This window comes from Lissotriton vulgaris, chromosome 2_1 (assembly GCF_964263255.1).
Source record: "Lissotriton vulgaris chromosome 2_1, aLisVul1.2, whole genome shotgun sequence".
NCBI lineage: Eukaryota > Metazoa > Chordata > Amphibia > Caudata > Salamandridae > Lissotriton > Lissotriton vulgaris.
In genome coordinates, this window is record NC_141687.1 from 1,723,674,288 (window position 1) to 1,723,700,847 (window position 26,560).

Sequence of the window (26,560 nt, forward strand, 5' to 3'; positions counted from 1 at the left end):
AGAGCTGCAATTATGTGGGAAGAGGGTGTTGCAACAGAACTATAGGTGCCGAGCATAAGGCGCCGCCAAACGGACTGTTTAGGGAACAGGACTGTGGTCTAACAGCAGAGGACTGACCGCACCCTGCGACGCGTAAGGATGGAACTGAGCTGGACCTATAGCTCCACCGCCGGTGCTCAACAGCGCCAACGAAAATACTCGGATTAGAGCCTACCAGTGATGGCTCGCTGATAAAAAGACACTGGGACGAAGAGATCTTGTGTAGTGAGCTGAATTCCGCTCTCAACTATCTGGTCAAACTGTTCATTGGTCACATTTTCAAGTCAGAAAGATTTGTGCTATGTAATGCGTTTAACTGTCAGGAACACACCGAAAATGTAATTCCGTATGTACTGCATTCTTCCCTTCACCTTAGCTGTCTATGATTATACGCCACATGTTAGTATCGACAAAGTGCTAATTCGTCACCGATGCTTGCCTGCATAGAATGTCATAAACTGTAAAAATGATTGCTGCTATGTAAAAAGGGGCGACTGTGAAATCTGACAAAAATCGATGTACATAGACAGCAGTCATTTCCCTTCTTCTCCCACTCCCCTCCTTGTGAGCACCATGGATACTGTAAATTATTGACTATATCACCCTGCCAGTAAAAACCCGTACCCCTATACATATGTACAGCCATTCTAGGCACCATGGCCTTTTTACCCTTTGGAATCCCTAGCCTCCCTCCTGCGCGTATCTTGCACCCCCTCTCCCATGTATAGACCTCGACACCCTTTCCCTTTGCGCGACCCTGATGTGAAAGGTAACCCTCCTGCTTGACCCAGGCCTTCTCCATTTCCCTCTCGAAGAAGCATCCTTCGCCTCAGCTGACATAGCCCCCCCCCCCCCCCAGTTGTATCTGGCTGCCCCTGTTCTCCCATGTACAGGTCATGAGATCTCTCTCTCTCTCTCTCTCTCCCTCTCTGCGCGGCTCTGGTCCTGCACGCACCCTGTTCCCCCCCCCTTCTCCTCGCATGAACAAGTCATAAACCCTCTTCTTACGCAAAGCCCTGTCCTTGAGGGTCACGGCCGCGCCTGACCAGCACCTCCCTCCCTTCCATGAATGTCCCTCTGTTGACAAGCCTTCCCTCCGCGCTCGATTGTCCACGCAGACATGAATACCCCTCCTTTGATAACCCCCTTCCCCCAAGCCCGGCTGACCACACATGTCCGAGGCCATCGCCTATGCCAGGAGATACCATTTACTGCCCTTATTGTATGCCTAGCCACCCCACCCCCCTGGGCCATGATCAGGCGTACATCCTACCAAAGCACTCAGCTGCGTGATTGCCCTCCCCACTTATCAGCAGGTCTAAAGGTCCCCATTGTGAGCATATGTGGAGTAGGATCACCACGAGGATTATAGGGATGACCTTCTTGTGCGTCATACCGTTCTGATTGTATCACCAACTGTTTTGTAAAGGTATAAAAGCACGAGTCTCAAGCTCACTTGTCAGAGCACCTCCCGAAAGACACTGTGTTTCGTGTCCGAAATGACTGGCTCTCCTCATGAGTAATAAACTCTGTTCGTGATTCCTGCCTCCAGCGCCCGTCTCTTTATTTTGGTAATTACTCAACATGGGAACTAAGAGGCGGTTTGCGCCAGCAGCCTGGGCATCGATGGGAATATGGTTGCATTTTCCACACTGCCCGCAGAGTTCCTAATGTTTATGATCCTGGAATACTGGTTTATTGACCCTGCTTACGCCAATGCTAATGAAATGTTGATTGATTTCTAAAAATATTATTTCATATGGTTATCTAAAGAAGTATTACCTGAGTTTCAAAGGAGTGATTTTACTTATGCCTATCCAATGAAATGTTGCCTAAGTTCCCAAGGAATGAGTTTACTTATGCCTATACAATGAAATGTTGCCTAATGAGTTACTGCTGAATTGATGACAATGAATTATTTACCAGCAATGAGCCTAATCTAGATAAAAGCATCTTGTTTCTAAAAGACTAGCTGGTGTGGTGTCATTTTATTGTGTGTGTTCCCTGTGTGAGTGTGTGCTGCACTTCTACTTTACACCTAGCTTTTGGGTGCCTTCCGCTCGCGCCAAACTACCCCAGTGGAATTGGTGACCCCAGTTCTCACATTGGTGTTCAGCGGTGGGATAAGGACCTGTGGTTGTGCAGCACCCTCCAGTGATTCAGTGCGTGCCGCAATTGGACACCTGTTGCATGCAAGCTTAGCAAATTGAATTCCACTGTCTAAACTTAGTGCGCAGATTCCTGTTTTAACTTGTTACCTACGTTCTAGTGTCTTTCCTGTATATTGTCTGGGTCCCCACCTGTCAAAATTGAGTTTGAGCTGGCCAATATAAAAGTGTACACGGCGGCACAGCTGAGGGACTTCTGTCAGGGGATGGGGTGTCTGTCGGGTGAAGCGCCAAGAAGGAGGAGCTTCGGAAAGCCTTGAGGGCATGGGTAATTGCCCACCCGAAGGGGGACAGGAGGGGCAGGGCGCACCAGAGGAGGCGGGTGCTCCAGGAGAGCTAGACCTACTGAACCTTGGATGTTAGTGAGAATGTGTTGCCAAGAAGACGTTCCGGGGCAGGCAGTAGTGTGTCTAGGAAGAGTGCCTCGCCAGAGGCGTATGAGGAAAGGAGGGAGGAGAGGCGATTGAGACTAGAGCTTGCTAAGATGGAGAAGGAGGAAAAGAGGTTTAGCAATGGAAGAAAAGAAGCTTGCGCACGAGCTTAGCCTAAAAGAGTTGGAGCTGCGAGCAATGCAGATAGGTGCGCAAGGCAATGTGAATGGTGGCAGGGTACCAGAGGTTCCACCGGAGCCTAAGTTCGATCTACCAAAGGAGGTGATAGCCAGTTGCAGTGTGGGGGGGATGACATTGACAAGTGGTTGGAGTCCTTGGTAGCCTATGGGGTACCCGAGAGTTACTTGGGGGTGGGGAGGGGTGGCCTGTATCGATCCATACCTCCCGTAGTGAAGGGACACACTCCTGACCTTAAAGAAAGCGGACCAAGTCAACTACCCTGTCATGAAGGAGGCTCTACTTCAGAAGTTTGGCCTCACCCCAGGGAGGTATTGCCAGAGGTTCTGCAACAGCCATAAGCTGCATACACCGAACTGGGTGGATTTCTTTGACTATGCCCGGATGGCTTTAAAAGGTTTGGTGCGTGGCAGCGAAGTGAGCAAATATGAAGGGCTGTACAATTTGTTTCTAAGAGAGCACCTTCTAGATAAATGTTTCCCGGAGCTGCACCAACATCTGGTGGACCGCAAGCTGGCCGCCCCTCGTGAACTTGCGTAGTAGGCGGATACCTGGGTTAGCACTCGGGTGCCCCACAAGGGAGATGGCCCGAAAGGTGGACAGGGTTTTCCCCAGAAGAGAGAGGGGAAGATAAAAGGAAGGAGTTCTCTCGAGGCCCACAAAATAGACAGCCTGGGAAAGGAGTAGGTTCCCCACCTCAATCTGGATCTCAGAAAGCCACTTACCCTGACAGCAGCCAAAAACTGTCCTGTGGTTTTAGTGTGGGGAGGTTGGACACTACAAGGGGGATCCCCAGTGCCGCAAGAGGTCCCCAGCCCCCACAGGAGGTAAGAGCCCCGGGGTGGCTAGTGTAGTGCTGGGGACGGAGTTGCCCCTAGATAAGGTAGGGGAGTGGACAGGCTTGACTCTGGTCTCACTCTGGGACAGAGATGGTCCCAGTGACGCCCTTGCCATCGAACACTGCTAAATACCGGCAGAGGGTGCAAGATAACGGACAGGAGGTGGAGGCTCTGAGGGACACAGGTGCCAGCATGGCAACGGTGTTGAGGCGGCTGGTGTCCCTGGAGTAAGTGATCCCGGACGTATTCCATCCGGCCGTATTGGCTGACTGCATTCTGAGTCAGTACCCTGTGGCTCAGGTTCCCTTTGAGTGGGGAGGAGTCAAGGGCCCATTGAGAGTGGAGTGTCTGCTAGGAAACGATCTGGAATATACCGCCTGGAAGGAAGTGGAGTTCCAAGCCCACACTGAAATGCTGGGGTTACCAGGGTGGACTTCCGTGGTCACGAGGTCCATGGCTGCCCGGCAAGGAACTCAACCCGGATTGAGCCTGAGCCTACGGCCCAACCCAATGCTGGTCAAGAAGAGGATGTTGTGGAGGACACGCCTCGTGTGATGGATGGGAAGCCCGCGGAGGTTACCCCGGAGTCCGCAGAGGTGGATGCTGTTCCCATGGGGGACTTGCCGACCCCTGCTGAGTGGCGGGTGGAAGGAGGGCCTACCCGGGAGGAATTCTGTCGGGTGCAGAGAGAGTGCCCCACGCTTGAAGGCATGCGGCGGCAGGCCGAAGTCCAAGCGACCAAACAGGGGACCAGCAATTACAATGTGTACTGGGAGGATGGCCTCCTCTACAGTGAGCCTAAGGCTCCGGTGTATGGATCATCAAGGGCCTTAGTGGTCATCCGATGCTACCGGGCCTTCTTGCTAGAATTGGCAAACGAAATACCACTAGCTGAACACCTGGGTCAGGACAAAACCTTTGCACGGTTGGTCCCGCATTTCTATTGGCCCAGAATGCGAGTTGTCTCTGACTTCCTTTTGGTGTTTGATGGACCACGCCACTCGGAATCCAGAGGCCATTCCTCTGAGGACAATCACTGCACCTATGGTGGCGTGGGCCTTGGTGGGGATTTTTACCTGAGTGGGATTCCCCAAGGTCGTGGTTTCGGATAGGGGCACGAACTTCATGCCGGCCTACATGCAGGCCATGTGGAAGGAGTACGGAGTGACCTACCGATTCTCCACTCCTTACCACCCCCAGACTAACTGGCTTATAGAGCGCTTCAACAAGACCCTGAAGGAGATGATCCGGAGCCTGCCAGAGGACTTGAGGCGGAAGTGGGATGTCCTCCTCCCTTGCCTGCTGTTTTAGTACCGAGAGGTGCAGCAGTCTGGTTCAGCCCCTTTGAGCTGCTCTATGGCCACTCCGTCAGTCTTGTGAAGGAGGGGTGGATGAAGACTCCGAAGAAGCTTCCCTGTGACGTGGTCCGCTACATGCTACATGCTGGCATTCCGCAGCCAGATGGCCAAGCTGTGGAAGGAAGGCTCAGATAACCCTGGAGGCTAGTCAAGCCGTCATGAAGGAGTGGTACGACCGCAACACTCGGACGGTGGAGATGGGTGCTGGACAGAAGGTGTGGGTCATGGAGTCCGGAGAGCTTAGCGCCTTCCAGGACCGGTGGACTGGACCATAAGAAATTGTGGAGAAACGAGGCCAGACCACCTATGTCGTCGATCATGACAACCTCATAGGGTGTTCCACATCAACCGCCTGAAGCCACACCATGAGCGATCTGAGCTTGCTCGTCTCATGGTGACGGACGGGAGCGAGGAGGAAGAGAGCGAGTCTCTTCCCAACCTTCTGGCGGCTCACGAGAAGGATGGATCGGCGGAGGGAGTGGTCCTCTCCCCGTCCTTGACCCCGGAGCAACAGGGGGACTGCCGCCAGGTGTTGGAGCAGTTTGCCTCATTCTCCCACACGCCTGGAATCACGCATCTTTGTACCCATGTCGTGGACACCGGGGACAGCCCACCGGTGAAAACCAAGTTTTATCGGCTGTTCGACAATGTCAAGAGCAGCATCCAGGGTGCGGTGGCTAAAATGTTGGAGCTGGGGGTGATTGAGCCTTCCAGTAGCCCTTGGGCTAGCCCGGTAGTGTTGGTGCCGGAGGCGGCCCCACGGGGCACCACACCAGAACTTCGCTTCTGTGTGGATTACCGTGGTCTGAATTCCGTGATCAAGGCGAATGCTCACTCGATCCCTCGGGCGGATGAGCTGATTGACCTGCTGGGAGCAGCCCGGTATCTCAGTACCATCGATCTGACGTCCGGGTACTGGCAGATCGCCATGGCGGACGGAGCTAAGGAGAAAACAGCGTTCTCCACCCCCGAGGGCCACTTTCAATTTCGGGTGATGCCCTTCGGGCTCAAGAATGCTCCGGCCACTTTCCAGTGGTTGGTTAACCAGGTGCCTTCTGGCCCCGAAGCCTTCTCAGCTGTCTACCTGGACGAAATAGCTGTCTTCAGAAGCAGCTGGGAGGACCATCTGCAGCATCTCCAGGAGGTACTACGGGCTCTGCAGCGTGCTGGCCTAAACATCAAGGCTAGCAAGTGCCAGATTAAACAGGGATCTCTCATCTACCTGGGACACCTGTTGGGAGGGGGTAAGGTGCAACCCCTCCAGGCCAAAATTGAGAGCATCATGGTCTGGGAGCCCCCAAAACCCAAACAGAGGTCCGAGCTTTCCTCGTCCTCACTGGATATTACAGCTGGTTTGTCAAGGGGTATGGTACCATCGTAGTCCCCTGACTGAATTGATGTCCAAAAAGCAGCTACGTAAAGTCATCTGGACGGCTGCCTGTCAAGAGGCCTTTGACACCTTGAGGCACGTGATGTGCACCACTCCGGTGCTTGCCACACCAGATTTCTCAAAGGAATTCATTGTGCAGACCGCCGCCGCTGAGCATGGCATAGGAGCTGTGCTCTCTCAATTGAATGTTGACGGCCAAGACCAACCTGTGGCCTTTATTTCCCGAAGGCTACTTCCCAGGCAACAACGGTGGAGTACAATAGAGCGTGAAGCCTTCGCTGTGGTCTGGGCCCTGAAGAAGTTGAGGCCATACCTTTTTGGTTCTCACTTCCTCATTCAGACCGACCACCGACCCCTTCGCTGGCTCATGCAAATGAGAGGCGAAAATCCAAAGTTGCTAAGGTGGTCCATTTCCCTCCAGGGTATGGACTTTCGGGTGGAACATCAGCTCGGAGTTGACCACGCCAATGCTGACGGTTTCTCCCGGTTTTTCCGCCTTAGTGACGAGAACTCCCTAGAGGTTGGGTAGCTCTCCCCACTTTCGGCTGGGGGGGACGCATGTTAGACCTGTCAGCCCTAGGGTGGTCTTACCCCGCTTTTTTTCGCCCTTGCCTTGTTTTTTCCATCATCTTTTTCGTTGGACCTAGGTCTTTGGGCGTCTTTCCACTGCCAACCAGTGCTAAGGTGCAGGTGCTCTCTCCTGCCAACATGGCTGCCACAGGCCCCTGCTACTGCGGGGTGGCTTTTTTAGTCACACACTAGTAGTCTGGAGCTGGCTGGGACATTAGGATACTGTAGCAATGCCATCCTGCCTTGTCTGGCCATAGCCTAGACTGTGGAAGCTCCTGGAACCTTCCGGAATAGGGGAGGGGTTACTCTTTGCCGCCTTAGAGAGTGGTCACCTGACCTAGAGGTATTTAGGGAAAAGAGGGAAACCTGTTTGCTGGTTGGAGCATCACTGGACTTGGGGGAACCTTTGCAGGAGTTTAGGCGGTAGGGCCTAGGGGAGGAACCTACACCACTGGAAGTGACTGGGCCAAGGCACTGCCTTCTAAGCTGAGTGAGGGACTCTACCAAACCCACTGGTCTGGCCCAGCATTGGGGAAACCAGGGAACCGCCTACAGTGAGATGAGGGAACCATCCTGACTCTGACCCACCAAATCAACCCCCCCTTACTACCTACCCCCAAGAAACTGCCTAAGAAGGGTGCAGAAACCATCCAGCGCCGCAAGAGAACACTTACTTATAAGGAGGACTGCTGGGGGATCAACCAGGTAACAGCGCTGCACCATCCTAGCTCCTTCCTGACTGAACTGTGCCCCCTTGTGCTGTCCGGCAGAAGCTACCTTGCCCTGGACTGCCTGAGCTGCTATTTCTAAAGCGCTGTACTACCAAAGCGCTCTCCTGCTGTGCCCTCCGAGCGCTGTGGCTCTGGAGACGGTTGTGCCCCGAAGCACTGTGCTGACCCAAGCGCTATCGCCAGCCTCGCCGCTGGAAGAGGCTGCTTCTGTGCCCCCATGTGTTAACCCAAGCACTGTGGCCGAATCGCGCTGCATTCCCAGACTCGCCGCTGCAGCCCGGGGCTTCCCTGTGGGCCCTTTGACGAGCCACCTGCCTTCGGCGCTACCGCGGCACCCGTGCCCCCGAGCTCCATGCCTGGGAGCGCTCACTGCCAATCACCACTGCGGGCCCGGCGCTGGCCTGGGGTGCGCCTGTGGGCCGAGATCGCCGCTCCCGCCCAGCGTCAAGAGCAAGGACTTCCCGCTGCGGCCCCCCCCTGGAGCCTGGGGAGGGCCACCGCAATATCGGGAAAGACCACGCTAGGCCTCGGAAGCCGTAGAGGGAGTCGTCTCATGGCTGTGGCTAGGTCATCAGCCGCGCCCCCTCTGCCAGACGCTCTCCCAATGGTGGCCCACAACCGCGCCCCGCTGCAATTGGCTGCTGCGGGCACGCCCTCGCCTGTGCCTTGCGGATTGGTCCTGGGTCCCGGAAGCCTAAGGAGGCCCGGGACCGAGACCGGAAAGAGGCGGAAGGAGGCTCTGTGGAGAGGACGAGTCCGTAACAGCCTGGACGGGGCCGCACCACCTCAGGGGGCTTCTCGGAGTGTGTGAGCACCCCTGCTGGCCCAGACTTTGCCGCACATCGCAAGGGTCCCACGAAGGACCGAAGCCACGGGTAACCACCTGGGGGAGGTGGGCGGCAGGGTCGAGTGGAAGCGGGGCCTCCCGGGAGCAAGGAGGAGGCCCCGGTACCATCCCTCCCCCCGGGAAGACTGTAGTTGGGCCCAGTTGGCCCCAGTTGTATTGATAGGGTCTCCTGGACTGGGCAAGAGCCCGAATTAAGTACTTGGTGGCTGTCCTGTAGCCAAAGTTAACCCCTAACTAGGGGGACTGTACTCTATAGACTGTCTTTAAGCAGGAGCTGAGTTGATACTATTGATGTGCCCTGCCCGCAGAGGTCCTTATGTTTAATGATCCTGGAATACTGGTTTATTGACCCTGCTTACGCCAATGCTATGCCCACCTAATGAAATGTTGATTGATTTCTAAAAGAATATTATTGCATATGGTTATCTAAAGAAGTATTACCTGAGTTTCAAAGGAGTGATTTTACTTATGCCTATCAAATGAAATGTTGCCTAAGTTCCCCAGGAATGAGTTTTTTTATGCCTGTACAATGAAATGTTGGCTAATGAGTTACTGCTGAATTGATTACAATGAATTATTTACCAGCAATGAGCCTAAACTAGATAAAAGCATCTTGTTTTTAAAAGACTAGCTGGTGTGGTGTCCTTTTATTGTGTGTTCACTGTCTCAGTGTGAGTGTGGCTGCACTTCTACTTTACACCTAGCTTTCGGGTTCCTTCCAGCTTGCGCCAAGCTATCCCCGTCGGATTGGTGACCCCAGTTCTCACAGCCATTCATTCTAGTTCCTCAGGCAGAGCATATGTTTTGCTCCATTGAAACCTCCTAAATATGATGCAAGTCTTCATACAGTTCTGACAGCTAGAGTTTGCATCTTTTCCCTTCCTTAGTTGTTTGGTACCGCAAGAGAAAATTGCTTTAGAAGAATACCAAAACACCACAAGGCAAGTTAGCAGGTGCATCGCTTTCAGGCTGTTGATTTTATGCAGTGCAAGATACTGATCAGAGTGTATGAAACCACCCATCCCAGAGGTGAGTGAAAGTAGACTTTAATTGAATAGTATTTGAAACGGCAGGACTATTCTTGAGCCAGTGAAAGAATAACCACCCAACTTTGTCGCTTCTGATGGACACACCCTCCTGCAGATTCCTCATCCTATTGATATCTTTCCAGGTGCCAAGCCCCCCTCCCCGCCACACTACTCTTGACCTACACCCCACACCCTGCACCCAGCAATAGCTTTCTAGCTGTTCCTGGTATTGCCATGCTGCTACAGCCATGCGAGTTCCTGTATTAACATGCCTCAAAGATGTGGCTCTAGAGTGTTATCGGTTCATTGATAAAATTCCTCAGCATTTGACAGCCACTAGGTTGTTGTGAACACCGGAACAGTTACCATTTAAGTCTGCAGTAATTTGATGCTGTGCTTGCTTTCAGAGTCGCCTGAACACTTTAAAGATGTGTTGGGCTCAGGAGAGGAATGGGAGGATTTTATGGACCCTTTGAAATACCAGGATGAGTCTGCAGAGCGGTTGGACTGGTATGGGGAACTTACAGTGGACTAGACACTTCTCCAGAAACTGGCATGCTCTCTCTGTCAACTGTGGCTACACAGGAGGGCGCATCTTATGTCATAGTGGTTAAAAGTGCGCCAAGGTCCTCGGACTAGACCTGCCTTCTGTGCCAGTCAGGACTGATCTCCTGACTGACGTCCTTCTGCCTGGGGCTTCCAAGCTCTGAACCCCTTTTGCCCTTTTGCACTAACTGAGGTTCAAGCCTAGCACAGAGGCTCCTGTGAATAGGATAATTGCACACAGACATCGCCCAGCTCCGGACACCCTTACATTTCATAGCCTGCACCCCATCTCCTGAAAGTTTGGTGGTGCAGGCCTCTACATCCCAGTGCACATTCCTTTCCGCCCGTAGGATAGGAAATCCAAGAGGCTGGATTCCCTTAGTAAGAAAATATTTCCTTCCTTCAGCCTGGATTTGCAGCTGGTGAATACTGCGTGCTTATTGGGCCGTTTCTCCCACTCCCTTTGGGGGATGGTTGCGGAAGTGCTGCCACAAGTCCAGGAGGAGGCCCAGGATGCCCTCGCTCCGGCAGTTAAGGATGGGAGAGATGCAGCAAAATTTGCCATAATTGTGGCCTTGATGCAATGGATTCGCTGGGCAGAATAATTTCAATAAGAGTGGCCTTGAGGCACCACGCCTGGCATAGGACAACTGGCTTCTCAGGCGATGTCCAGGCAAATTTGATGGACATGCCTTTTTGATGGAGCCTGCCTTTTTGGGGAGAAGGCAGATTCAGCCCTAGTGGGGGTTAAGGACTCTCTAGCTACTGCCAAATCCTTGGGCCTCTCTTGTATTCCTTGTGGCCAGTCTAGCTTTCACTCCGTTTGTGGCAACGGAAGGGGTTTCCAACCACATCAGCCCTATCCCAGCCACCGTCTTGTGCAGGCTTCCCAAGCTGTGTGGGGACGTGAATACAGTTCATTTCAACCTAGGAATGTAAGCCAGTAGTCGTCGGCCACCCTGCCCTCGGCAGCCGAAGCCTTCAATCACTCCTAGTCTGACTCTGCAAGACCACACTACTCCAGGTGGCGGGAGAATCCATCATCTCCCTCGCTGGAGGTCCATAACATCGAACAAGTGGGTCTTGCAGACCATTCAGGAAGGCTATTCTCTACCTTTCCATTTCCTTCTCCCATTTTGCCAAATCTGGAACGGCTGATGGAGGATCATTTAAAATTGCTCGGAGGGTGTTACAGCTATCTTGGCCAAGGGAGCTATAGAGGGTCCAGGATTCAGTAGACAGTGGCTGTTATTTACGCTACTTACTCATTTTGAAAAAGAACAAAGGATCGCGACCCATTTTAGATCTTCGGACCATCAATCTTTTCCTCAAAAGGGGAAATTCAAGAGGCTCACCCTACTCAGGTCTTGTCTGCCGTAGAAGACTAGATGGTAGCGTTGGACCTACTGGATGCTTATTTTCACATCCCCAACCTGCCGGGCAACCGGCGTTACCTGCAGTTCAACGTAGGCCACGAGCACTTTCAGTTAACCGTGCTCCCCTTTAGCCTTAATAATCAGTGATTCTCGGGTGTTCACCAAGGTGTTGGAGGGGGTTGCAGCTCATCTGCGCAGGTTAGGTGTGTCAGTCCTCCCCTACCTCGGCTGTTGAAGGCGTCCTCACCCCAGGCTGCTGTCTCACACCTTCAGACTACGGTGGACCTCGTGCATTTGCTGGGGTTCTCTATAAATGTGCCGAAGTGCCACCTGACTTCTCCTCATGCAATCCTTTCATCGAAGCTATTCTGGACACAGTGCAGTTTTGGGCCTATCCTTCCGAGCAGCAAGTTCAGGATATTCAGGTTATGATTCCGATATTTTAGCCTCTATCCTGAATTTCGGTGAGACTGACTCCGAGGCGGTTTGGGCTCATGACCTCCTGCATCCTGTTTGTAAAGCATGCCAGGTGACAAAAGCGGCTCTGCAGAGGGGAACTGAAGTTACAGTGGGCACAGCATTGAGGAAATCTCAGAAGGAACTGAGCGAGATCTGCAGTGGTGGGTCAATGGCAGACCCCTCTTCCTTCCCCCCAACAAGAGCTCACAGTTGTGACAAATATGTCACTTCTGGGATGGGCGGCCATCTGGGAGAGGTGGCGATCAGGAAACACTAGTCTCAGGCGGAGTAGCGGCTCCATATCAATTTGTTGGAGCTTCAAGTGATTCCGCTGGCATTGAAGGCATTCCTTCACTCTGTCAAGGGGAAGTCAGAGCAGGTGTTCACGGACAACACAACCGCCATGTTGTTCTGCAACAACCTGGACGGGTGGGGTTGTGGACCCTATGTCGAGAGGCCGTGTATCTCTGGACATGACTGGAACAGCAAGCAGGTTCTCTGAACGCTAGGGCGGACAAACTCAGCTGTCGATGCCTAGTGGAGCACGAATGGCATCTCCATTCGGATGTGGCACAAGGTCTCTTTCCACAGTGGGGAGACGTTTTAGCTAGATTTGTTCACCTCCGACGAAAATGCACAGTGTCAGCAATACTACGAGCTGGAGTTTCCAAGGCGGCTAACGCTCGGCAACTCCTTTCGTCATGGGTGGAGCTCACGCCTGCTGTACGGCTTTCTGCCTATAACACTCTTGACCAGGATTCTGAAGATCAGGAGCGACCGGGCCCAAGTCATCCTTGTGGCTCCGGACTGAGCGAGGAGAGTCTGGAATCCAGAGTGTCTGAAAATGAGCATCGATCCTCCAATCAGGCCATCTTTTTGGGAGGATTTTCTGTCGCAGCAGCAGGGGAGGGTTCTCCACCCGAACCGGTCAACTCTGCGCCTCCATGTATGGAGATTGAGCGGGGGCAGTTGATGGCTTTTGACCTTCCCCCCAAAGTATGTTATGGTATTTTGGTGGCCAGGCGGCCCTCCACAAAGACGGCATATATATCTGATGTTGGCAGAAATTTGTATTGTACTGTACGGAAAGGTCTATTGCCCTTCTTTCTGCTTCTCTTTCCACTTTCCTTCCATTCGTTTTAAACCTTGCTCGACAGGGCTCTGCTTTGGGAACTCTCAAAGGTTATTTTTCTGCTCTGGTTTTCTTTTTGCGGCTGCCAGACCAACCTTCTCTTTAGCAAGTGGGTTTCAGAAGGAGCTGGCTCACTTGTGTCCGACCCCGCCATTTGTAATGCCGCAATGGGACCTTAATTTGGTCCTCTGTTATCTTACCCCTCTGGCTGCTTACCATCAAGACAGTATTTTTAGTGGTGATTACATCTACCCGGAGGGTTATTAAGTTGCAGGTGTTATCTTGCATGCCTCCCTACATGACGTAGGACAAAGTGGGGCTTCGCATCCGTGCTTCATATATGCCAAAAGTGACCCCTTTCCACTGGGTTCAATCCATCACGCTGCCCACCACCTTTGCTCCCCGCATTCCTCTAAGGAAGAGTGGCTGTTCCACTGTCAGGACCCACAAAGAGAGTTTTCATTCTACCTTGACCGCACAAAAGAATTCCGGGTAGGCGACTAAATCTTTGTGGGGTATGTGGGAGCTAAGAAAGGGTGGGCACTGCAGAAAAGGACCATCTCTTGCTAGGTCGTTCACTACATTAAGATCTGCTATACCTTGGCGAAGAAGCAGCCCCCTGAGGGATTGAGGGCCCATTCCACCAGGGAAAGGCTGCAACTACAGCCTTGGCTTGAAGCGTCCCAGTTTTGGACATCTGTCAGGCAGCAACGTGGGCATCTTTGCATACGTTTTCTAAGTACTACTGCCTGGACAGTCAGGTCTGCAGGGACGAGCATTTTGCCCATCCTGTCCTGTAGGACTTTCTAGTATAAGGCATTGGTCTGCAACCCACCCCCAGAAAGGTATGGCTTGGGTATCTAACTCAAAGGTAAGGGATTTGCAGCTAGACGTCTCTATCAGATGAACAAGTTACTTGCATTCGGTAATGCATTATTTGGTAGAGACTCTTTATCTAGCTGCAGATACCTTACAGCCCCACCCATGTCTCCCCGCTTTGCGGACTGTTTTTTTTGGGGGGGGGCTAGGGTTACTCCCCTTTTCAGGGCCCTAGTTTTGCACACAACTACATCAGTTACTTCGCGCATCTGCGCTTTTGGCATTGAAAAAACAAAAGGTATTGACGTACGCGCATCTGGGTGGTGCCTAAATAGGTGACAGCAACGTCCTAACCGCCGCTGGTGTCACGCTGAACCGTATAGAGCCACCTGACAGCGCGCGCAAGGGGTATTGCTCAGCAAAAGTTTCCGGATCCAGCCTGACGACTGGGAAAAAGAAGGAATCTGCATCTAGATAGTCTCTACCAGATAATGCGTTACCGAAGGTATGTAACGTGTTCTTTAAAGGACCGACCTTGTTTCTTCGTGCTACTTTGAGTCTGTTGTTCAATAACAAAATGGTGTTGCACTGTGTCCCTAAACTCATCTTGTGGGACTGATCATTGCCAGAAAGACTTCATGCGCAGTATTGCTCAATGAGTTGTGTATGTGTTGCAGTCCAAATGGATGTTTGATTCGTATTGGTGCGTTGACTGATTCCTTGTGTCAGTCGGTTAGAAATCCTACTCCTGCGGCTGCAGGGAGCGGTGGGACAGATGTCAAATGTCTTTTCCTAGGATTTCCTGGTTTAAACTCTTTTAGGGATGCTGCAAAAATGTCCTTGTTGAACCCACTTTACATTTGAATGAGGTATTTATGCTCCGAATGCTCCCACTGCTTGCAACTCCTTTGAATCAATGCTTGCGAAAATCATCAAGGAGCGAGGGACCCAGCTGTTTTTGTCCAAGGAACCCAGGCATATTCCAAAGAGTTCCCTTCACCTTCAGGAAGCCTCCATACAGTAAACAAACTCCAAAATGGTCTTGCCATCAAAAACAACAAGTCAGAAAGTGCAATAGGAGAGAGAAATCCGGTTTTCTAAAGGAAACTGTCCTGCATCCTGGGACTGTTGAGTCTCACTGAAGTCTGATGGTTTCTCTGAGTCGGAAAATCCTGCCTTCAGAAAAGGTGCAATTCAAGGCTTCATGGTTGGTGGTGATAGAAGTGTTTAAGGTGGCATCTCCCTGAGGCTGAGCCTGGTCCTACAGTTTTGGCAACTCAGGCAGTTCTGATCCAGACACCTCAGAGCTCTTCACCTCCATGGACCCTTATTGTTTTGGCAAGCGTTGACTTCTTCATAGGCACAGTCTCCCTTTTGATCGAGCCTCCTGTCATGCGGATACAGAAGCTGCCCCCTGAGCAGACTATTGTGATCTCAAAACCTTCAATATTGGTTGTTTTTATCTAAATGGTAAATATTTTTGTGACTGCATGCTTTCATTACGAACACTTTGTGGAAGTTAATAAGATTTCTGCCTGCAAAGATTACTGGAAGCTGTTCACTTTCTTCCCCACTACAACACCCGTGTTGTTGACTTAGGCCTCAGACACCTTAGAGTTCATCTTGCCCTTTTGCCAAGTCCAACATTTGGACAGAGATATTGCAATCCTGTTTTTTAGCAATGGAACCCTCCTTACTCCTATTTTGTGAGGCATTGGTATAACCTGTAATGATTGCAAGGGAGATCCATTTTAACCCCTTCCGTGCTTCGAAAGTCCAACGGTCGTCACGTGCACTACCTCGCTGGTGCTGCGCACGACCGTTGGACGTCCGAATCCCGTTAGCGCGGTCGAACGTCCGCACTGGGGCGGAATGTTCGACGCGCTAAACGGGTTAAGGCACATTAGTTAAGAGACAATTAAAACAATAGTAGGCAACCAATCCTGTAAATATTTAATGTTTCTCACACCGTCTTCCTTATGAATTCCTTTTTATATTGCAATAAAACGAAAAATATAAAAAGGAATACATAAGGAAGACGGTGTGAGAAACATAAAATATTTACAGGATTGGTTGCCTACTATTGGTGGTATTTGAAAAATCCCGTCTAAGTTTGCCAGAATCCTATTGGCTGTGGTAACTTTAAAGAAGTGTCCTCACTACATATTCTGGAGGCAATAATTTGTCACACTGAACATTAAGAAGAGAGCCCTTGAAGATTTTTAGGGTAACCTGTGCTAACCATGATGCACAGTATTGGAATGCATTTTTGGCAAGCCTGAAGAAGGAGGTGGGACCAATATAATCCTCCAAAACGAGTCGCTGTCTTTTGCTCACATATGTAAAAATGTATTTGTACACTATTTTGTAATACATGCGAATAATGATACATTAATGTGAAGGTTGTTGTTATAATTAACTTGAATTAATTTTTGTGACTTGGTTTCTCGTATGTTTTTAATGTGAATATTGATGTGCTATTTTTAGTGCTTTTTAATGATTTTATATGAATTAGTCACTTTTTATTGTTTATATTTTGACTTTCTGGTAACTAATGATACTGACCCAACGTATGCTTAACAACATTGTTGACTACTGAAGTACGAATGTGTGCTGAAGTTTTGTATGTGTAAGTTGTATGCCAATAGAATATACCAAAGGGAATTGTTTTTTAGACTTAAGAGTCTTTGTGGTGTCCTGACCCTTTGGGTTGTTTGACCCCTTTCTTGTTATTGAGATTTTCAGATAAACACCCAGGTGACTTACCTCACTCCAGAGGTCAACCTTCATAGCAGTAGTCCTAGACTGCACCTTCAGCAAGGTCTTTCATCCTCTTAAGAAGATTGTGAATTTTTGGGCGATGATTCTGTTATTTTTTGTCTTGGTCACGCTTCCCGTTTCTGCATGTCATACATCTGCTTGGCCTTATGCACCTTGTTTGGGCCACACACCAGATGGCAGATGAGGGTGCCACCGTCATACCTATGGAAGCCGTGACACTATCAAGAGCTTTATTACTAGGGTGGATATCTTCCAATCAGTTAATTTGAGGATGAACTCCTTCAGACTGGTTGTGGGGTGTCCCTTCCGCAATCTGTAAGGCAGGCTACCTTGGTCTAGTATGCCTCTGCACTGTGTTGCAGTGCCTATCTGGGCTTCATGATGGTGCAAGTCCTTAGGTTGGCATAGGAACAGTGTATGCACATAAATGTGCTGAAGCTGCAGGCCATCTCTTTTCATGTAAACATTTGTGCCTTTCATCTCGAGGAGCACAATTGTGTTTCTATCAGACACTATCACCACCTATTATAGCAACAGACATTGTCATTGTGGACCTTGTGTTGGGAAGCGGTTAGTGTCTGGCAGTGGGAATAGTGTGTGGGGAATTTTCACGCTAGTAGCTCCCCTTCCAGACTCTCTCCGTTTGAGAGCGTACACTGAGTCTCTTGTCACTGAGGATCAAAACAGGGTACTGTACTCCACAAAACTAAAGATATTCTTCCCCAAGTTGCGGTGTACATATGTTGATCTCTTCACCATGAGGCAGACAAGGAAATGGCCTTGGTTTTGTGCCATACACTTTCCTTTGAATTGTTCCTTGGAGGATGATTTCAGGTTCAGCACATCTTGAGGCTTGCAGCACACATTTCCACTGGTTCGGGTTCTGTCATATATCCTCCAGAAGGTGTAGGAGGATGGACAAGGCAGATTCTAATTGCCCTAAATCTGGCAAGTCTAGTACTCTCATCCATTAGTACTTGGCATTCAGGCAACTACTTTCTCTTGCACAGGCTGGACATGTCTCAATTCAGGAAGGTCCGGTCCTCCACTTCAGTTCCCTAATGCTGTGGCGGCATGTTTTGAGCTTGATAGTCTGAATAGTTTTGCCTTACAGATTAAGTAGAGGATTTCATTTTACTTGCCAGGAAATCTGCTGTGAGCTCCATGTATACAGGTTCATAAGCACAGTTGATCAGTGGTGCAAGTCGGAAGGTATGATCTGTTTTCCTTTGTCTTCCTGACCTGGTGTGATGTCTTTCTACTTAGAAACATAAGACAAAGCACCAATCACCCACAGTCACTTCTAGGGTATTTCCTGCACCTTAACTGTATTAATGTAACTTTTTTAGCAACCATTTTATCCCAAAAACCACTTGATATATTTATGGTTGCTATCATCACTCCATTCCCAGCGACCTGTTCTGGTGAGAGAGGTGAATAGTTGGCTCGTGAAAAACAAACTTTTTCCGTACGTTCTCTAGCCAGCGAATCAAAACTAGGGTAGTCTACAACTCACCAGTAGATTACTTTGAGTATAGAAAATGCATATCATTTGCCCTGCCGTAGAAGGTTGCAAATGTGTAAAATGTGTTTAGAATAGAAATTTGCCTAGCCTATGAGAAAGTAAGTTTCAATTCTATTAAGGACGCAGAGGCGAGGATTATGCTCAACATTCTCTCTTCGCTTTATTCAATTTTCGCACTGAAGCTCTTCATATAACCAGTCATAAACTTCATTTCCCACAACACTAGGGAAAAGAAAAACAGTCTCTTTTAAGTCCATTCACAGTTTCAATGAAGGTCTTCCCATAAATCATCCTGCAACTTCCTGCACTTCCTCTTTCTTCGCTGGAGGAGCTCTCCCATAGTAAGGCACTTTGCTTCGTATGATCATTGCTTGAAAGAAACAGCACCAAATTACTTTTTGTGTCATTAACTGTCTGAACATTGAAGTACATAAATCCACTCAACATTATGTACACACAGCAGTGATCATAAAACAGAGAACAGTTTAATCATTACGCAATAACGAAACAGAGTTACTTAAACCTATTACGGTGAGGGATTGCAACCAACGCGCTTGCTGGGTGGGATAATCCTCGCCTCCACGTCCTTAATAGAATTGAAACTTACATTCTCATAGGCTAGGCACATTTCCTTTCTATGTCAGGACCGGAGGCGAGGATTATGCTCCTTCAAAGCTTACTCACCACCACTTGCGCGCTAGACTCAGCAGCGGCTTAAAATGGAACCGTTTAAAGGTCGAGTTCGATGACTAGTCCGCTGCTCTCATAAGGTCTTTCAAACGCACACCAAGGTTAAACGCCTTGGAAGCCATCGAACCCAGAGCGGAATGCGCACCAAAAGCTTGTGTATTAATACCTGCCTACTGCATTACCCACCGGGCGATAGTGGGGGAGGAAACCTTAAAGTGCTTCTTTCGGGCTATAAGGAGTTGTTGTTTGCCCTTTGCACGAACTTCCTCCGTAGCTTCCTCATAAGCTTTTAAGCATTGCATCACACAAAGCTTAGGAGATTCTGCAAAAGCAGGATAGGAAATTGTGCGTGTGTTCGATTTGGTACGTCTACTCACCGTAAAAGTCACCCCATCCGGGAAAAAAACTCTAGCAGTGATGTTTAAAGCACGAATATCAGACACTCTTCTACACGACACAAAACATAACAACATGGCTAGTTTATCCGACAATTCCTTGCGTGAAAGAAAATGATTAGGTTGCCATGACAACAATAAATTCAGAACCAGGTTTACATCCCAGAGAACCGAATAACGTGGCTCGGGTGGAAGCGACAACCTAATGCCCCATAGGAGCTTACACAGAAAAGGATGGTCCCCCAAGGGTGCTCCATCCACCGGAGCATGTCCTGCTGAAATTGCTGACCGGACTGCGTTCACTGACCTATATTCTAAGCCCTTCTGAGCTAACTCCGCAAAATAATTCAGAACATGGGTCAGATCTGCGACCATGGGATCCACTTCCCGTCGTAAACACCAGCATACCCATCGCGTCCAAGCTGATTTATATCGTTTCGATGTGCTGTCTGCCCAAGCTTTGGACAACAAGAGCTCAGCGTGGCCCGAAAGACGTTGCCTGTAATCCGCCATGCTATGAGCTACAGGGAACCTTCCTCCACAAGACGGTGGGCACTTCCTTCTGGATTCAACAGGAGATGAGGAGTTGGGAAGAGTTGGATTGGAGAATCCCAAGAAAGTCCCAGAAAAACTGGAAACCAAACTTGTGACCTCCAACACGGTGTTATCAGGACCTCGGCAGCCCTCTGCCTGCAAATTTGGGCTGTCACCCTGGTGATCATGGAAAATGGAGGGAAGGCATATCCCCTCTCCTGCGTCCAATCCTGACTGAACGCGTCGCATGCTACCGCCAGAGGATCCGGTCTCCAGCTGAAGAACCGGGGAAGCTGCCGATCGAGGCCACACGCAAAGAGGACGACAGAGAACAGACCCCACCTCTCCTGAAGTTAACGGAAGATCACCGGGTCCAGCTTCCAAACACTGGAGTCCCAGAGGTAGTAGGAGAGCCAATCCGCTACGAGAATCTCCATCCCCGGAAGGTACTCCGCTGTTATCGATATTTGATGGGCTAGACCGAACTCCCAAAACTGTTTCGCCATATTCGCTAATGCTTTGGATCGAGTACCTCCTAGGTGGTTTATGTACCGGACCGCCGACACGTTGCCCATCTTCAAGAGGACCGAAGCCTGGACCCGGTCTTTGGTCCAACACTGGACGGCAATAGAACCCGCCAGGAGTTCCAGACAATTGATGTGAAGCAGCTGCTCTTGAGAAGACCAACTGCCGCCAGTGGAAAACTCTCCACACCGCGCGCCCCAGCCTGCCCGGCTGGCGTCCGACTCTATCACCAAGTCTGGTGCTGAGCCAAAAATTGCTCTCCCGTTCCATGCTTCCATGTGGGATAGCCACCACTCTAGCTCTTCGCGTACCTCCTCCGTCAGGGGAACCACCTGAGAATAAGTGAGACCTTTCCACAGGTGATGAGCTTTCAGCCTTTGCATGGCGCTGTAGTGTAACGGCCCGGGAAGATTGCTTGGATCGACGCCGAAAAGAGGCCTGCCAAATGAGCGCTCTGCCGCAGAGAGGTCCTCTGCTTGGCCAATGTCTGACGGATCTCGTGTCGAATCTTTGCTACTTTCCTGGAGGGTAAACTGAGTGTGGCTCAGGTGGAGTCTATCACAAACCCCAGGAAGGTGGCTTTCTGATTTGGAACCAGGAAGGACTTCTTTTTGTTGATAACGAACCCCAGTGACTGGAGGAGCGTCACTGCCATCTGCAGATGGTCGGCAGCTGCGAAGGACACTGACTTAGGAGAAGCAAGTCGTCCAAGTAGACTATCAAGCGGACCCCGTGGGTCCTCAAGTACTACACCACTGGCTTGAGAACCTTGGTGAAATACCATGGGGCTGAGGTGAGACCGAAAGGAGGCAACTAAATTCGTAAGCCAGCCCCCTCCAGAGAAACTGGAGGAACCGCCTGTGTGAAGGAAAAATCGGCACCACTAGGTACGCGTCCTTCAGGTCCAAACGTACCATCCAATCGAGTGGTTGGAGAACATCCCTGAGCAAATGAATGCCCTCCATTTTGAAGTGTCTGTACACCAACCACTCGTTGAACTCCCGAAGGTTGATCACAGGCCTCCGACCTCCGTCGGTCTTGTCCACCAGAAAAATATTGCTGAGGAAGCCTGACGGGTGAACCACTGTGTGACTCACAGCTTCTTTGCGGAGCAACTCTCGCACTTCCTCGTCTATTAAAGCCGCGTCGGATGCGCAGATCCCAATTGGTTGAGGGGGGCGCACCTGCCAAGGGGACCCATAAAACTCTATTTGAAATCCTCTGACTGTTTGGAGTACCCAAGCATCCCCTGTCAGTGCTTCCCAAGTGGGGAAGAACTGCGCTAGCCTACACCCAACTTGCCGCAGGCAAGACACTCGCCGTTGTTATTACCCTCGTTTCCTTTGTAGCCGCGTCCTCTGAACCGTTGAACTCTGGTTGGTAAAAGTTGGTTGAAGCGCTGGTCAAATTGATATTGTCCGCGCCCGGAGCCTTGCCCCCTACCTTGGGGCTGCTGGTTTTGGCCACGGCCGGGCGGGCGGCTCCTACCCCGCCCGGCCCCACGGAAAACCCGCGGAGTAAAAGCTCTTTTTATGTTCACTTGAGTCTTGTCGAGGGACATGACATAGCCATGAACTTCCCAAGCTCCTTTATGAACGGCTCGCCGAATAGTCTTCCCTGCGCCGAGGCCCCCGCTTCGGAACCTGCCAAGTCTCCAAGTTTGGGGACGACCTTTATCAACAGAGACCTACGCCTCTCTGTTGAGAGAGCGCAGTTGGCATTGCCTACAAAACAGATCGCCCGCTGCGCCCAGGCTGATAGGACTTCGGGATCAATCAAGGAACCCGAAACAGGAGCGTCCGCCATGTCTAGGATCTTGGCAAGAGGGCCTATGATATCTAGTAACTTGTCCTGACATGAGCGCCAGGAACGATCTATTCCCTTTTTGGGATCCTTAATAAACTTGGCCAAGAACGTCGCCATTTTGCTTTCAATCTCTGGGGTAGTCGACACCTTACCGTCTAAAGTGGGCCGTGGGCACTCAGCCCTTAGTCTGCTTTGTGCTTCGTTCTCCAAAGGTTTCTTAGGCGGGAAGCCAGATATAAAGCCGCTTTCTCGGCGGGCATCCATTCCGCAGAGCGGGGATGAACAATGTCATCTGGGTCCAACATATCCAAAATAGTCGCCTTGGGAGGGTCCGAGGATCCCGCAGGCCCCCACGACCTTGACGAGTCTGCTTCGTCATCAGAACCATTCGGGGAATCCCCTTGCTGCGTCCCGGGAGACGCTGGCGGGAGTTCGTCATTCCCTTGAGGAGGTAAAATGGGGGCTCTATGCTCTAGAAACGCCTGTTTAAGGCGCTCGAAGGCGTCTGTCTCTATCTCTCTGTCACACTTTTTCTTAGGCAGGGGGGACCCTGACCATCTAAAGCCTGCCCTGAACCACCTCAAGTCCCCGGGACTGCAGGGGAGGGCTGCCCCATCTTAGCACACAGCCTCTCTATCTTGTCAGCCAGTCGCTGCTCCATCGGCGTCATTAGGTCTGACACTGCCTTGTGAATGGAATTGTCTACTTTGGCGTAAAACTCATCATCCCATTGCAGGTATGCCAAGGAGTCCTCCTCCTCATAGTAATCTTGCTCCATGTCAACTATCGCGTAACCCACACGCGGGTACAGCACCGGACACTGTTGTGTAGATGTCTAAAACACCGGCTGCCAAGCACCAAGGAGCACTCTCCCGCTAACGCGGTAATCTTTTGGGGCTGAGGGTCTCTCAGTAATAAAAGCGGCCTAAGGCACAATTGACAGGCTTTCCAGCCCAAGGACACCACTCTCTCAACACTCCCAGCGGGAAATCTGCCGCCTGACCGGGTGTCCGTGGGGGACCTTCTGCCAAGGTCCCCACCACACTACTTACCCGACCGTGAATTGGGGCGTGAATGGGATCGGATCCCTCGGTGTACCGCACAGCTACCTACCCGCAGAGCGGGCGTAAGCAAAAAGGGGAAATTATTTAATACAGACCCAGAATAACTGGGCGATTTCAGGGGGGCCAGGCGTGGACATGCAGTGGGGACCGGAGCACGTCTAACGCCATTCCTGTCATAAACGCGCTCCAGGACCTAAGTCGCGACGCCCCCACAGCGGCCTGCGGTCCACTTAGCTGAAAACGGGTTACCATGTAAGGAGAGCACGGGCGTTCCCACAGTCTAGAGGGATCTGAAACGGTAAACAATTCCCCGCCAAAACAATCCCCCAACAACAGAACACTTCACAATAGAACTGGAGAGAAATAAATGCTCTTATCTCGAGCTGCTGAGCAACGAAGAAAGAGGAAGTGCAGGAAGTTGCTGGATTATTTATGGGAAGACCTTCATTGAAACTGTGAAGGGACTTAAAAGAGACTGTGTTTTTCTTTTCCCTAGTGTTGTGGGAAATGTAGTTTATGACTGGTTATATGAAGAGCTGCTGTGCGAAAATTGAATAAAGCGAAGAGAGAATGTTGAGCATAATCCTTGCCTCCGGTCCGGACATAGAATTCATGATAGAAACCTCTTCAGACTGTGTATTTACAAGTGTGACTAATGATCTTTCAATGACCAGTTTTAAATGAATACTGTTTACAGTTGCCAGTAATGAAGACCAATGGCTCTTGGATGTAGCTTGTGATGTCTTGGAGGAATTGTAATTTAAATTTCTCTTCTCCCATTATTGATGAAAATGTACAAAACTGATCTACAGTAAGACAATTCCCTGATTCTGACAGTTGGAATGACATTTGCAACCTGAATAATTATCGGATATTTATTGTCCTTTTTATTGACCCAGAGTGATAAGTCTTCTGTCTCTTGTGAAATAGTGTTCCAGCATGCTGATGCAATCTAGTTCTGTTAAATCACCATAGGCACAACCGTTGGAGCAAAAGACTAAGTTTAAAGAAGTATTCATGTGGTATGGAAGTAAAGAACTGTTTGATTTTAACCTCCTTTTGCCTCTTTATTTGAATATTTTTCAGGCAAAGTTGGCAAAGAACTATGGCATGACCCGCATGGATCCTTACTGCCGGGTACGTCTGGGCTACGCTGTGTATGAAACGCCTACTGCTCACAATGGTGCAAAGAACCCTCGCTGGAACAAAGTTATTCAGTGCACGGTCCCACCAGGCGTGGATTCCTTCTACCTGGAAATATTTGATGAGGTTTGTAACATAATGATCAATATTTATATGGATATATTTGTTATTTTAAGTGATTACAAACCTTAAACAGCATACTTAATTAAGTACCTTGAAAACTTTAAAAAGGTTCGGGAAAGTTATAATTGACGTGGATTAATGCAGTTTTGAAATGACTGTATGACGGTGGAAGACTATTGAGACTATTTAGCAGCTGAAGAAAATTTCTGATGTGGAATCTCCATATTCATATTCTTTATGTTTAGTTGCACCTAATGCATAAGTCTATGCAAGTTTGATGCACAATACTTTCGTTTCAAAACATAGATTTTTTTATATTGGAACAGCAATTTGTGTGTTACTAATCTCTGGTTCGTTTTTAAAACTTTTTTCAATACCCAAGTTCTATTTAATTGCCCAAAAATGATCTGCAGACTAGATGTGCTAGTTTTTGATTCCTGCATGAGGATCTTTGGAAATTCATGAATTGCAGACAGCATATTTTTTCTAGAATGATGTTTAGGGTTGTGGGTGATGCCTAGGAAAAATGCCAAATTCATGAAACGCCTAGAAAGCCAGAAAGTCATGGGTCCTGCCAATTATTTTGCTTACCCAAGTTCACCCTTGAAATTACTGTACATCTCCTTGAAAATGTTTTTTTTCTTTTTTCCGTCCGTAAAAGAAATTCCTTCCATAATTCTTAAAGGTATACAGAAAAGGGGTGCTTCCACCTGGAAAATTATGTTTTGGGGTTGGTAGGAAAAATATCTAATGTGCACATCACAAAACTGCTACGCATATTCCTGCGGTTCACCAACTTTGTGATCTATCCTCTCAAGTAAATGAAGGAAAATAGGACTATGCTTTGTAATCTGTAATTTGCATTTCCTTCCACAGATTTTCTGTAGATTTTTATGGAATGTGCATAAGGTCAGTAAAACAAATCATAAGACTTTGTCCAAGAGGAGTAGATTTAAAAGTTTCTTTTATTTATGTGTAAGCGTCTTATAATACTGTTACAAATCCAACACACACTGATGTAGAAGTTGCACCTCCTATCCTTTGCCACACTGTGGCTTTCAGGAAAACCTAGGCTGACTCTTTGCAATCTCTTTGTCTTCTTATCCGAGAGACCAGCACTCCCATCCCAGATGCATATGAAGGGTGCTAATATTGCTATCCATGATATACAACCATGAGCCCTTTACTTGCCTTTTTAGGTCTCGCCGAGGCAGCACATGCGCTCTGTCTCTTCAAGACATGCTGTATCACAATATAGACTTTAAACTCTGCCAATCTTTTTAACTGGTTCCTCTTACAGTCCTTTGTAAAGGCTGGCTTTTGTTTGGTGAATATATTTCCTTTAGGACTTTTGTATCCGCCCATGAGTACTGCCCCTGTTGCATGTGCTCTTACTCGTTAGGTTAGTTAGGATACTTTATTAGCACTTTTTTATTGGGCTTCTTCTGCTAAGTGTTCATGTTTTTGTTTACTTTGTGCGTCAGCTTGTTCTTTTTGTGTTTGCGCACTCTTCTTGCTTTGTTGCAGAGTGCACAGGTTTTCCTGGCTCAGTGCGATGCGCACTTTATCTTTTACAGATGCTCGCTCCCCTCCCCGTTATTTTTTTACAGGACAGCAGCAGTGAAAAGCGCTCCCTGGTCCAGCTGTGTAAGGAGTGGTGATATATTGACAAACAACAACCCAGGCAAACCAAAGTTAAACAATACAATGAAAACCAGCGAACCAGTAACAACACTGAACTAAAGTGAATGTATGGTATAAAAACAACACGATTTTTAATAAATTTCAAATGTGCATTGATAAAAATTAGATAAAAAACAATTATATTTTGAACACAAATTTCAGTACAATCAAGATACATAAAATACATTAAAAAGATCTCATAAAGTTGAGGTGGAGACGATTTCTTCAACGCGTTTCGACACTAGGTGTCTTCGTCAGGAAAGTACCATCAAATTTATAATCTGAGTTAGCTTAAGGATAAAGCCCAGCAGTAATCAAATTTTAATAAAACTTCCACTTCGTAGTGTTGATAAATATGTAAATGATAGCAAGAGCGCTAGATGAGAGATCGTTATAATTAAAGTCGATTTTGATGCGTTT

At 49.2% G+C, this 26,560-nt stretch overlaps 1 protein-coding gene and 1 pseudogene across 3 annotated transcripts in view; one reads left to right on the top strand and one right to left on the bottom strand.

Annotated features, from left to right (window-relative positions):
* TOLLIP (toll interacting protein) overlaps positions 1-26,560 on the top strand; it is a 343,606-nt gene that overhangs the window by 121,731 nt on the left and 195,315 nt on the right. For all 3 annotated transcript variants that reach the window (XR_015308513.1, XM_086957730.1, XM_086957731.1), the window contains exon 3: positions 24,278-24,460. Coding sequence is in view for 2 of the 3 variants with exons in the window: in XM_086957730.1 (XP_086813856.1) it covers positions 24,278-24,460 (183 nt within the window). In the remaining variant the exon portion in view is untranslated. The remainder of the gene's footprint in view (positions 1-24,277; positions 24,461-26,560) is intronic.
* On the bottom strand, positions 18,342-21,105 carry LOC147733190 (uncharacterized; annotated as a pseudogene).